Source organism: Salpingoeca rosetta (assembly GCF_000188695.1).
Source record: "Salpingoeca rosetta unplaced genomic scaffold supercont1.14, whole genome shotgun sequence".
Taxonomy (NCBI): domain Eukaryota; class Choanoflagellata; order Craspedida; family Salpingoecidae; genus Salpingoeca; species Salpingoeca rosetta.
In genome coordinates, this window is record NW_004754920.1 from 1300475 (window position 1) to 1312974 (window position 12500).

General features: G+C 54.4%; 3 protein-coding genes across 3 annotated transcripts in view; 2 read left to right on the top strand and 1 right to left on the bottom strand.

The window, feature by feature from the left end:
* Positions 1 to 1990, top strand: part of PTSG_06382 (uncharacterized protein) — a 2216-nt gene extending 226 nt beyond the window's left edge. The window contains exons 1-6 of the mRNA XM_004993214.1: positions 1 to 22; positions 249 to 398; positions 621 to 744; positions 889 to 944; positions 1126 to 1284; positions 1455 to 1990. The exon at positions 1 to 22 is cut by the window's left edge and continues 226 nt beyond it. Of these exons, the coding sequence (XP_004993271.1) occupies positions 1 to 22; positions 249 to 398; positions 621 to 744; positions 889 to 944; positions 1126 to 1284; positions 1455 to 1589 (646 nt within the window). The 3' untranslated portion in view covers positions 1590 to 1990. The remainder of the gene's footprint in view (positions 23 to 248; positions 399 to 620; positions 745 to 888; positions 945 to 1125; positions 1285 to 1454) is intronic.
* PTSG_06383 (flotillin 1) lies at positions 1843 to 6549 on the bottom strand. The gene is made up of 13 exons (XM_004993215.1): positions 6387 to 6549; positions 6078 to 6153; positions 5622 to 5712; positions 5220 to 5346; positions 4912 to 5050; positions 4609 to 4694; positions 4326 to 4402; positions 3919 to 4002; positions 3691 to 3765; positions 3325 to 3477; positions 2984 to 3133; positions 2539 to 2691; positions 1843 to 2188 (listed from the first exon to the last, which is right to left on the bottom strand). The coding sequence occupies exons 1-13, from the start codon at positions 6430 to 6432 to the stop codon at positions 2165 to 2167; spliced, it is 1281 nt and encodes a 426-aa protein (XP_004993272.1). The 5' UTR covers positions 6433 to 6549; the 3' UTR covers positions 1843 to 2164.
* Positions 6550 to 6576: 27 nt separating this feature from the next.
* PTSG_06384 (uncharacterized protein) lies at positions 6577 to 12135 on the top strand. Its single transcript, XM_004993216.1, has 18 exons — positions 6577 to 6652; positions 6876 to 7004; positions 7220 to 7270; positions 7421 to 7507; positions 7747 to 7825; positions 7978 to 8075; positions 8294 to 8351; positions 8528 to 8625; positions 8867 to 8929; positions 9131 to 9182; positions 9389 to 9490; positions 9625 to 9788; positions 9981 to 10081; positions 10245 to 10348; positions 10676 to 10822; positions 11030 to 11084; positions 11358 to 11454; positions 11709 to 12135. The coding sequence occupies exons 2-18, from the start codon at positions 6927 to 6929 to the stop codon at positions 11769 to 11771; spliced, it is 1497 nt and encodes a 498-aa protein (XP_004993273.1). The 5' UTR covers positions 6577 to 6652; positions 6876 to 6926; the 3' UTR covers positions 11772 to 12135.
* The last annotated feature ends 365 nt before the right edge of the window (positions 12136 to 12500 follow it).

A 12500-nucleotide genomic window follows, 5' to 3' on the forward strand; every position in this document is an offset into this window, starting at 1 on the left:
GGGCTTCCTGACACAAGAGCAGGTGTGGCGTGCATGGTTCTGGTGCTTGCACTTGCATCCTGCGATGTTGTGTCTGTGTGTGTGTGTGTGCGTGCGTGTGTGTGTGTATGTGTGGCTAGCTTTCTGTCCTTGCTTGGCTGTGCCGCACCCTCTGCCACTCACCCTGTGTCCTTCATTCTCTGCCGCTCACCCTGTGTCCTTCATTCTCTGCCACTCACGCTCTGTCTCTCTGCGTCTCGTTTGAACAGGCGAACTTCCATGACACAAACGGATACTTGGTGATTGACGGCTTCTTTGATCAGGCAGCCTGTGATGACATGCGGGCTGCTTGCACCGACATTGTCAGCTCTTACGACCCTCAAAAGGAGGATCTCAGCACCTTCTCAACTGTCGATCAGGTCAACGGACGGGTGTGTGTGTGTGTGCTCTGTGTGTCTGTGTATGTGTAACTTGCACATGTAGCAAGCGTACGTGTCGTGTGTCGTGTGTGTCGTGTGTGTAGTGTCGAGCATGTTTGAGCTTGCGTCCCGCGCTCGTGGTGCCTCTGCACAGTGCTTGCACATTACCAGTGACACTGCAACCCATCGCCCATCCCGCCGCCATGCTTGTCTGTTGAGCAGCAAGGGAACGCCTACTTCCTCGAAAGCGGCGACAAAATCCGCTACTTCTTCGAGGAGGGTGCTGTGGACGAGCAGCGAAACATCGTTGTGGACATTGATCGCGCCTTCAACAAGATTGGCCACGGTAAGCTGCCTTGTTGACAACACGGTCTGCACATGTCGACTTGTGTGTGTGTATGTTTGTGTTCTTGTGTGCGTCTCCTTTGATCCTTTGTTCGTCTGGCTGACAGCTGTCATGTCTCAACCTCTTCCTCTGGAACCAATACAGCACTCCACTTCCTCAACCCAGTGTTCAAAAAGTACACCTTCGACCCACGCATCAAAGTGTGTGCATGTGCATGTGCATGTCTGTTCATTTGTGTGTGTTGACTTTTCGCGATCTCCCTCCCTCTCTGCCCAGTCCACACACACACACACACACACACACACACACACACACACACACACTCACACACACACACACACACACACACACTCACACACACACACACACACACGATGGCAGGCGATTGCGCACGATCTTGGGCTCGTGGAACCAGCCATCCCGCAGTCCATGTACATCTTCAAGCAGCCCGGCATTGGCGGTGAGGTTGTGCCACACCAGGACTCGACCTTCCTCTACACAGAACCGCTCTCAACCACGGGCTTCTGGATCCCACTACAGGTGTGTGTGTGTGTGTGTGTGTGTGTGTGTGTGTGTGTGTGTGTGTGTGTGTGTGTGTGCCTGGGTGTGTGTGTGTGTCTGAGTGTCAGTGAGAGAGTGTGAGACAGAGGCTGCGTGGCTGACCTCCTCCTCTAACTTCCCTCCTTCATCGCCATCTTCGCTGCACGCAGGTTGTGCACCGCAGCAGCGCAAACAGGAGCGACCGGTCACGCCACGCGTACACCTTCCATGTCATTGAGACCAAGAACACGACTTACCCGGAAGACAACTGGCTACAGACACCAGCACCCTTTCCTCGACTGTGATGCGCGGGGCTGTGCCTTTGGTGTCGTGTTGCTGCTTTGTATTTGGCTCTCTCCCCTCCCGATTACTGTTACAGAGGGGTGGTTCTTATCCACTGTTGACATTTCATGCGTGAATGTCGACTTCCACACTCGATCGATCACATCCTCACGTCACGCAGAGCGATAGGCTGCTTGGTGATGCATTGAGTCCTTCCTTGACACGACCATCGTGGACGTGTGAGATGTTGTGATGTGACGTGATTGTGACGCCCAATTTCCGCGGCGAAAAGCGTTTTATGCTCAGGCAACACAACAACAACAAAATGACAGGCGGCAAAAAGCTGCCAAGCTTACATGCAAGCAAGCTGGGGATGCTTCAGCACAGAGAAGAAAGCGTACAGCAGCACAACAGCTGCATTGTGGACAAAACAAAATGCGTGTATGTGCGTGTGTGTGTGTGTGTGCGTGTGTGTGTGTTGGGGGGAGGGTGTCAGGCATGCAAGCAACGGAACCAGAACACAAAGCAGGGTGACATGATATGGATGAAGGAATGGCTGGAAAGGCTGGGGGGGGGGTGGGCGGAGCGTGGGAGCAGCTCAGACCTGGGACACCTTGATGATCTGTTGACATAAGTTTGGCCGGAGGATGGAAAGGGGGAAGTACATGCATATGTGTGAGTTGGCGTGGAAATAAATGAGATGAATGAGCAAGCACGCTGACAACACGGGGAAGAAGACGGAGGGGCTCCCAGACGCACACACTACACAGACAGGCAGAGAAAATAAAACAACCAACCAACCAAACATTTCGACAGACAAACAGACAGACACAGACACACAGACACAGACACACACACACACACACACAGTCACACACACAGTCACACACACATACACACACATACACACAGACAGACAGTCACACACACACACACAGACAGACAGTCACACACACACATACAGACACGTACGTCTCCCATGTCGAGGCCGGTCATGCCCTTGATCGTGTCTGGGAGCTTGTTCATGATGTTGAGGACCTCGCCCGTGATCTTGGAGGCACCAATCTCGCCGTCGGGACCAGCAACCATCGTGATCTTGTCCACAGAGGCAAGCGGCGCAGCAATCTGACGACGACGACGAGCAAGGAGGAGGAGGAGGAGGAGGAGCAAGGGTTGGTTGGATGTGGATTGGATGGATGTGAGCAAGTGAACGCGGTTAGAGGCGCGGCATTGAGCACGAGAGGCGATGCAGAGGGAAGCTGTGAATACACAGCCGCACACAGACACACACACACACGCACGCACACACACACACAGACACACACACACACACACACACAGACACAGAGAGACAGACGGACAGACGGACAGACAGACAGACACACACACACACACACACACACACACACACACGTACCTCTGCGGCGACGCGTGGCATCGTCTTGAGGACCATATCGAGCATGGCGGCGGATCCGTACTTCTCAAACGCCTCGGCCTGCTTCTGCATCGCCTCGGCCTCGGCCTGCGCTTTCGCCTGGATCGAGTACGCATTCGCCTCGCCGCGCGCCTGATGGTGGTGTCGGTGGTGGATGGCATGACGTAATCGCATGTGAGGATGACGCGTGGAAAGCAAGTGGGCATCTCAAAGGCGGTGACAATGGACCGACACGAACAGACACACAGTGGAACCACAAGCCCGGCAGCAACCCCCCTCCTCTCCCAAGACCAGTAGCAGTAACAGCAAGTGCAGAGACGTACGCGAATGGCCTCGGCCTTTGCCTCTGCCTCGAGGATCATCCTGTTCTTCTCGGCCTCAGCCAGCGTCTCCTGCCGATACTTCTCTGCAATTGCCGGTTTGCGCACCTGCGCCTCGAGCTCCCGCTCACGACGCACAATCTCTTGCTCCATCAGCTGCACCACAGACAAGCGTCAAGGGTGAGAAAAGAGAGAGAGAGAGAGAGAGAGAGAGAGAGAGTGTGTGTGTGTGTGTGTGTATGTGTATGTGTGTGTGTGTGAAGGTGTGTGTGTGTGTGTGTGTGAAGGTGTGTATGTGTGTGTGAAGGTGTGGACCAGCAGAAGCAGATATGGAAGCGAGATGAATGTATGGTGTCTTTGGGCACGGACGTTGATCTGCTTCTGGCGCTCGATGATCTTCACCCCGACTTCCTCGTGGCGAATCTTCTGGTGCACTTTCGCAGCCTGGCCGCACACACACACACACACATGCACCGACGTGTGAGAAGAATAAACGTTGCTGGCCATGTGAAAGAAGCAACGTTTGTCCAAACGCAAAACACACAGCTTCCACACAAGCGTATGCATGTACACGTGAATACGCGCGTGTGGACGCACCTGGAGGTCCTTTGCGAGGTTGGCGGTGGCCTGCTGTGTCTTGACCTGGATGTCGTACTCGGCCTGCTTCAGGTTGTAGTCGCGCTGTAGACCCGCAAACAGTGGTAACGCGTGACAGAGGAGAGGACGGCAGGTGAACACAACCAGCGATGAGTCGAGGGATATGCAGTGGCAGATTGACATGCACACGATGTGTATGTGTATGTGTGTGTGTTGGAGCAGTGCAAGGCGCCTGCACTGTGTGCAAACAGACCCACTCATTCACTTACACACCAATCACCATCACCACCACTTCTACCGACAGGAACAACAACAACAACAACAACAACAACAACACTAGCACCCCACACAGAGAAAACAAACAAACAAACAGATGGATGCAACGGTTGGGGGGGGGGGGACATCACCTCAGACTCTGCGATGGCCGTCTGGTTCTTGTAGCGGGCGGCCTCCTTCGCCTGCATCGCAAGCGCCTCGCTGATGCCTGGCGAGGAGATCGGATGAAATGATGGTGGTGGTGGTCGTGGTCGTGAGTGCAGCATGAAGCAAAGAAACGTATGGGAAGCTAGTCTTGAGCATCTAAAAGAAGGAGCAAACGCAGGCAGACAGACGCACACATAGACACACAGACAGCCACACGCAGACACACCGGCACCACGCCAATGGGGGTGTCATACGAAGGGTACTGACCAGCGTCTCTGCGGGCCTCGGCCTGACCAATGCGCGCATCGCGCTGCACCTGCGCCGTCTGGGCCTTACCCAGCGCAGACAGGTACCTGGGGAGGGGGGGGGGGTTGGATTGTGGGTGAGAAAGTGAGTGTGGAGGAAAGGAGGTGAATATAGAGAAGTCGCTGAATGACATGTGCAGCACGGCAGCAGATCAAGGGCGCCGTTGCTACAAGTCGGCACACACACACACAGACACAAACAGACAAACAGACAGACAGACAGACAGACATACACACAAACACACGCAATATGAGCACGACGCACCCGACTTCGTCGCTGATGGACTGGAGGGTGTATGAGACGATGGTGACACCCATGTTGATGAGGTCGCGCGACGCCACCTCAAACACCGCCGTGGAGAATTTCTGGCGGTCCTGGTAGATTTCCTCAACAGTCATCGTGCCTGCCAGTTGGGAGAAGTGTGCGTGTGCATGTGTGTAGGTAGTGTGTGAGGGAGTGAAGGAGAGTTGCGGAGAAGGTCATAATCGTTGCATGCACACCTTCACACGCACAAACATACAGACACAGACAGACAGACAGACAGACACACACACACACACACACATTCGTACCCATGATGGCGCGCTGGTGGCCTTCGAGGGTCTCCATGATGACGGATTTGACCTGCTGCTCTGTTTTGCCGAGGAACTGCTGGCACGCATGCGCCAACATCTCTTCCTTCGTGCTTTCGATTTTCACCTGGTTGGTGTTGCAGACAACACAGGCGTCGTGACCCAACAGCAAACGAAAACGCAGCCAAGTGGAGCACAGTGCATCCACCCCCAGCGCAAAACAAGCTCATAGCATCCAAAGCAAAAGCCAGCAACACCCGACAACGCAATTTGGTGGAAAAAGGCTGTTGAAGCACACACACCCACACAGACCCACACAGACCCACACAGACCCACACACACACACACACACACACACACACACACACACACACACACACACACACACACACACACACATACCTGAGCCATGCCCTGGACGCTGATGGGCACGCCCATTGCGGTGTAAATCTTGGGCGACTCAACGGTCAGAGTCATCAGGTTGAGGCTGATGCTGTTGGTGCAGACGATTGATGCAAGGGTGGTTGCGTTGTAGCGGCGCACCATCAGCCAGTGCAGCACGCAAATTGGTGTCGTAGCGTGAGTTGTTGAGATGCATGATAAAGACGTGGTGGACTGCATGAAACAACACGATTAGCAGGCGTCACAACAAACAAAACAAAAGCACACCAAGGGACGAAAGATGAACGCCAATCGCAGACAAACAACGTCGAGCACCCAAATATACATACACATACACATACACACATACACACACATCCATCAACCAAACACGTCCATCAGCCAAACACGTCCAGGAACCTTCAGCCTGTCAACACCCTGAGCCAAAACACCAACTTGACACCGCACAGCACTGACCGCTGGATCTTCTGAATAAAAGGCCACACAAAGACGCGGCCACCAGGAATCAGCCGTGGTCGTGACAGGCACAGGCCTACGATCGACGCGAGACGCAAGGAAGTGGGGTTGATGGGGGCGATGAGTCAACATGGCGGGTCTGGACTGCCACAAGCACCAACAAGCACCAACAAGCAGGCACAGGCAAAGAGCAAGTAGGAACAAGCAAGAAGCGTATTGGCGAGCAAACAAAACTAACTAACAAACAAACAAACAAACACAGAATCAGCAAGGGCAGCCTGCTGCGTCAAGCAAGCCATGGTTTCGCACCTGAGACGACGAGCGCCTCGTTGGGACCAGAGGAGTAGAAGGCCATCGCTGCGGTGTACGTGGGCGGATATGGAGAGAGAGGTGGTAGATATGGAGAGGGGTGGGCGGAGTTGAGCAAGAACAGAAGACAGCAGTAGCGGAGACAGCAGAGAGAGTGAACGCTGGCCCCAATTTATGCTGTCGTACTAGACAAACATCGGGCAGGTCATCTGCCCGGTCATCATCTTCCATTTCGCCGAACGCAGGACAGAGCAGCAGTGTGCACGGTGGGTTGTGAGTGTATGTTGCTGAAATGATCATCTGTGTGCATGTGTGATGGTGAGGATGCTGCGTGTTGCTGTGTGCTGCTGTGTGCTGTGTCGAGCAGATGGGTGACTGGTGGACGCGTTGTCGTCACATCACACAATGAGGGAAAGAGAACAAGCTGGCGCACACAGCTCACACAGCCACATCTTCCATTTTTTTTTGTTTTGGTTCACTGCAATTCAGACGCAGAGCATCAGTCTTTTGAATTGTCACATCACACACGTTGAACCGAAGATGAGCAATCGCAACATGGAGGGCAAGCGACAAGCCGTTCTTGACCAGGCCGATGAGCTGGAGCAGCTCCTGGCAAAGGTTTGTGTCCATGTGTATGTGTGTGCGTGTGTGCGTGTGTGCGTGTGTGCGTGTGTGTGTGTGCGTTTGTACATGCGAGTGTGTGTGTGTGCGCGCGCGTTTGTACATGTGTGTGCAGTGCCAATGTTTCCATCCTGCATGTCCAACCTTCCCTTTCCTCTTAATCTCACGCTGCAACTCCCGCCGTCTCGCCACACCACATCGCCCACCTGCAGGTCACGCCACGCGTCGTGGAGTACATCCGCCAGAACGCAGACGTCGACGGCGTAAGTTCTGGCAGTGCCCACGGTTCGCGTGGTACTTGCACTACTCTCTCTAGATCTTGCCTCCCTGTGTCCTTGCATGCATCACTCACAACACCACCATCTACCTGATCGTCTCACTCACTCATCACTGCCGATCATGTCGTTGTGCAGTCGAAGGTGGTGGAGTATGTCCCACCAGAGGAGCTGAAGTCCAAGATGGGCATTGAGCTGCCGGAGGAAGGCACGGGCACGGACGAGGTGAGGCAGTGGTGACGCAGTGACAGAGTGGCGCAGTCGGAGGCCAGTCATGCTCTGTGTGTGTGTGATTGTGTATATGCGTACACTGTTGCAGTGCTGCGCCCCCAACCCACCACTCCACAAAACTCTACAACCACTCTCCAACACAACGGCTAATGGCACTGCCTTAACACTGCCTTGTCTTACCTACAACCCCCACCCTGCCTTACCAAACCCCGACATTCGTTGTGTTCCTGCAGATTGTGGAGCGGATTGACCGCGTTCTCAAGTACAGCGTGCGCACAGGCCACCCCCGCTTCCTCGACAAGCTCTACGCAGGCAAGCACACACGCCATCAGCCACAAGCCATGTCCGTGTGTCAGCTGTCGTCTTCAACCCCATCCACATCCGCTGCCATCAACTCACACACATGATCATGATGTGCGTGCACGCGCGCGTGCGCATGCGTTATCTGTTCACACACATCGCAGGCAGCGACCCTGTGGGCCAGGTGTCGGAGTTCCTCACTGCAGTTGTCAACACCAACGTGTACACGTATGCGGTTGCGCCCGTCTTCACCCTCATGGAGGTGCGAGCGTCATGACACCGCCATGCAGCAATATCAGATGTTGAGGCCTTGGCGTCGTTGAGCTTGGGTTTGTGTGTGTGTGTGTGTGTGTGTGTGTGTGTGTGTGTGTGTGTGTGGTGTGTGTGTGTTCATTGTTGTTCATGTGCCAACCTCGTGACGTATGTCACCACATCATCCCAATGTTGACCAACCTCGTGGTTTCATGCGTGCGTCCACAGCTTGAAGTGCTTCGGAAGGTTGCCGCTGTCGTCGGCTTTGACGACGCAACAATGGAAGGCGCGTTCAGTCAACACGCACCCATGCTTGACTGCACAAGAATTCGATTGCTTCCCCCTTTCCTCATCTCAACCCGCGCATTCACACAGCGTGTCGTGACCTTCAGCAGTCGCCCCACCCATACCTCTATCGCGCACCTTGCCTCACCCCCATCCTGCCTCCTCATTGTGCACCAGGCATGCTTGTTCCCGGCGGCTCGTTTGCTAACTTTGTTGCCATGGTCGCGGCCCGCCATCACGCCTTCCCGCACGTCCGCATGGACGGATGGAAGCCCGTGCGTGACCCTGTGTGTGCATGTGTGTGCGTATGTGTGTGCGTATGTGTGTGCATATGTGTGTGCGTATGTGTGCGCGTATGTGTGCGTATGTGTGCGCGTATGTGTGCGTATGAGGGTGTGTATAGCTGAATTGTGCGTGCTGGTTGTGTCACACGCGCCCCTTTTTGCTTGTCTTCCCTCAACACTTCCCTGGTTCCTTCCCACGCACACGCACATGCACATGCACATTCAACTTTAGGATGACAAACCCATTGCGTTTTGCCCAGAGCAAGCCCACTACTCCCTCAAGCGCGCAGCAATGGTGAGCCATATGTGCGTGCGTGCGTGCGTGCGTGCGTGCGTGCGTGCGTGCGTGTGTGTGTGTGCGCGCGTGCATGTATGCATGTGTGTGTGTGTGCGTTGAAAGCAGGCTTCGCACGGCACACACGTCACTTATCATACCACCACATTCACCACACCGCCATGAGTTCTCTCTCATCTTCTTGCCTTGCTGTATGTGCAGATGGTTGGCATCGGGATGAACGGCATTGTGGGCGTCAAGTGCGATCGCAAAGGTATTCCACACTCCGTGTGTATATGTGTATCATACGAACTTGCCTCTTCATCTCTCTTCATCTCTCTCAACTCCCTGGTGTCCTTCTGCTTTCTTGCCACACTCACCTCACCTCAACATGCTTCCCCCCTCACTTCACCACACTCACTTCACCACACTCACCTCACCTGAACATGCTTCCCCCCTCACTTCAATCTGCTCGCGCAGGGCGCATGATTGTGAGCGAGCTTGATGCAGCACTTGAGAAGGCCGTGGCGGAGGGCAAGAAGCCGTTCTTCGTCAGCACCAGCGCTGGCTCAACCGTCATGGGTGCGTGTGTGTGCATGCGCGTGATGTGCATGCGTGTGTGATGTGTGTATATCAATGCTATTGCATTCGATAAAGGCCTCCTGCCTCTCACGCACATTATGCATACACACGCACATACAAACTCTGCGCTGCAGGTGGGTTTGACCCTTTTGTTGAGATCCGGCAGGTGTGCGACAAGTACAACGTGTGGATGCACGTTGACGCTGCGTGGGGCATTGCGAGCAAGTTCACACCACGCATGGAGCAGACAACAGCTGGGCTCGAGCTCGCAGACTCCTGCACATGGGACGGCCACAAGGTGTGTACATGAATGCTCATATGTGTGTGTATGTGTGTGTGTGTGCATTCATGTGCGTTGTTTGCGTGTCTGTGTTGTTGCTGTGTCCGTAATCTTGATCCAGCTTGCTTGACACAAATGCACAAGCCTTGCCATAACCGAAAGGGTGGATGTGTGTAAATGTGTGTGTGTGCGTGCGTGCATGATGGGCAGAGTCTTGGCATGCCGATCTTTGCAGCCGCTGTGATGACGCAGAAGCACCAGGGCCTTTTCCACGCCGCAAACAGCTCCTCCGCAGACTACCTCTTCCACTCGTGCGTTCCGCGCTTGTGGTTGTGCATTGTGCGTTGTGTGGGTTGTGTGTGTGTGTGTGTGCAGCAAGTGAAGGTGATTGCCACGTGCATATTGCTCTGCTGCACACCTCACCTCGCCTCGCTTCACCTCACCCATCTTGTTTTGGCGTTTGCGTGCCTGCAGGCACGAACAAGTGTCGTATGACCTCGGGGACATGACACTGCAGTGCGGGCGCCGCGCAGACAGCATCAAGATGTGGTTTGCCTGGCTCCGACACGGCACTCAGGGTGAGGTCAAGGCATCCATCCCTTTGGTTCTGAGTCTATTTGCTTGTTGCTTTGGTACACTCACGTGCCCACCCACCCACGCACACCCACCCACCCACACACACACACACACACACACACACACACACACACACACACACACACACACACACACACACACACACACACACACACACACACCCACACACACACACACACACACACACACACACACACACACACACACACACACACACACACACACATACACACACACTCACACGCACACACACACACACACACGCACACACTCACACGCACACACTCACACGCACACACACACACTAGGTTTCCGTGACCGCATTGAGAAGGCGCTTGACATTGTTGACTACATGGTTGCGCGCATCAAGGCTGACCCTCGCTTCAAGCTTGTTGAGGATCCCATGTACACCAACGTGTGCTTCTGGTACCTGCCGCCTTCCCTCCGCGACACAGGTGCTGTCACAGCATCATGATCCCTCATACCATCTCAATGACCATTCATACTATCACGCATGGGACAACACATGATTGCGTTGTGCTCTTGCACCTCTTCTCTCCTGTGTCTCTCTCGCTCTCACTCTTACACACACCTCACACACACACCTCACACACACACACATTCCCCCCTCTCCTCTCTTTCCCTTGTGTTTGCTTCAACAGAGGACTTGACGTCCGTGTACCCCAAGCTCGGAACCGTCACCAGCACGCTTTGCAGGTCCAGCCATTGCCTTCACTGCAGCTTGAATTGCTCCTGCTTTGGCGGTGGCGACAAGTGTTGGGGGAGGGTGTCTTGTAGTTGTCAGCGTGGATGTTGTTTGTTTGTGGCCGTCGGCGAAAGCAGTGTGCACCATCACTCTGTTCCCGCCACATATTCCGTCCTGTCTTGCTTTATTGTCCCGTTGCCCTTGTTGTGAGTTGCTTCACTCAACTGCACACATGCACACGTGCACACGTGCGCTTGTCCACACATCGCCCATCTGCACACCAGGCGGATGCAGGAGGCGGGCACGATGCTGGTGAACATCAATCCTCTCGGCGATCACGGTCTTCCGCACTTCTTCCGCCTCATCATCAACAACACCACCGTGAGACACAGACACACACAGACACAGACACACACAGACACACACAGACACAGACACACACAGACACACACAGACACAGACACAGACACAGACACAGACACAGACACAGACACAGACACAGACACAGACACAGACACAGACACAGACACAGACACAGACACAGACACACACAACCCCTCCACCCTCAGCACCACGACCGCACACCAATGTGCGCAAGTCCTCACCTCCCTCACATCATGCCACGCTGGTTTCAGGTGACGACGGGCGATATGGACTTTGTTCTCGAAGAGATGGATCGCCTCGGCAGCAGTCTTTAGGCCAAATCAGGCAGCGTGTGTGCATGCTTCGTGTCGCGTTGGTGGCAGCATGTGCACGTGGGTGGGTGTGGGATGCATGGTTGCCTGCTTGCGTTCGTTTGCTGATCAGTTTGCTGCAGACAAGCGTTGTTCTGTTCTATTTTGTTTCAATCGTGTCGTTTGTGCACCAATCAGTGTGCGCACCTGTTGTTGTGCTTTCTTGAAGGCGGACATGTGTGTGTGTGTGTGTGTGCAGGTTGTGCATGCTCTGCGAGTGCATCTCGCTGTCACGTCGCCATAAGCAACACACCACTGTGCAGTCACACTCGAACAAATGTGGCGCGCGCATGTGGATGTGCAATCTGGAATACAAGCAAGCAAGCTACTTCTAACACGTTTACTGTTGGGGCGACGATGCTTGCAAACATCGAGTCGAGAGAAGAGAAGGACAGCGTGCAACAACTCATGCCAGCGTCATCGCACGCAGTGCAGCAGCAACAATCACAACAACCGAACCTACAATACATGACAGGAATCGAACGAAAGCGGAAAGAGCGATGTGTGGATGCTAACACACACGATGGACGACGTGTGCAACGCAAACCAGCGAAGGGAGAACGCAGAAGAGAGAGGGGGGGTCCCGAGTGGGGACAGGGGGGCAAGGGGCGCACGAGGTTGCTGATTGTGACCTCCAAGCAAGCAAGCATGAAGAGATGGGAGAGGGCATTTCACACACACACACACACACAA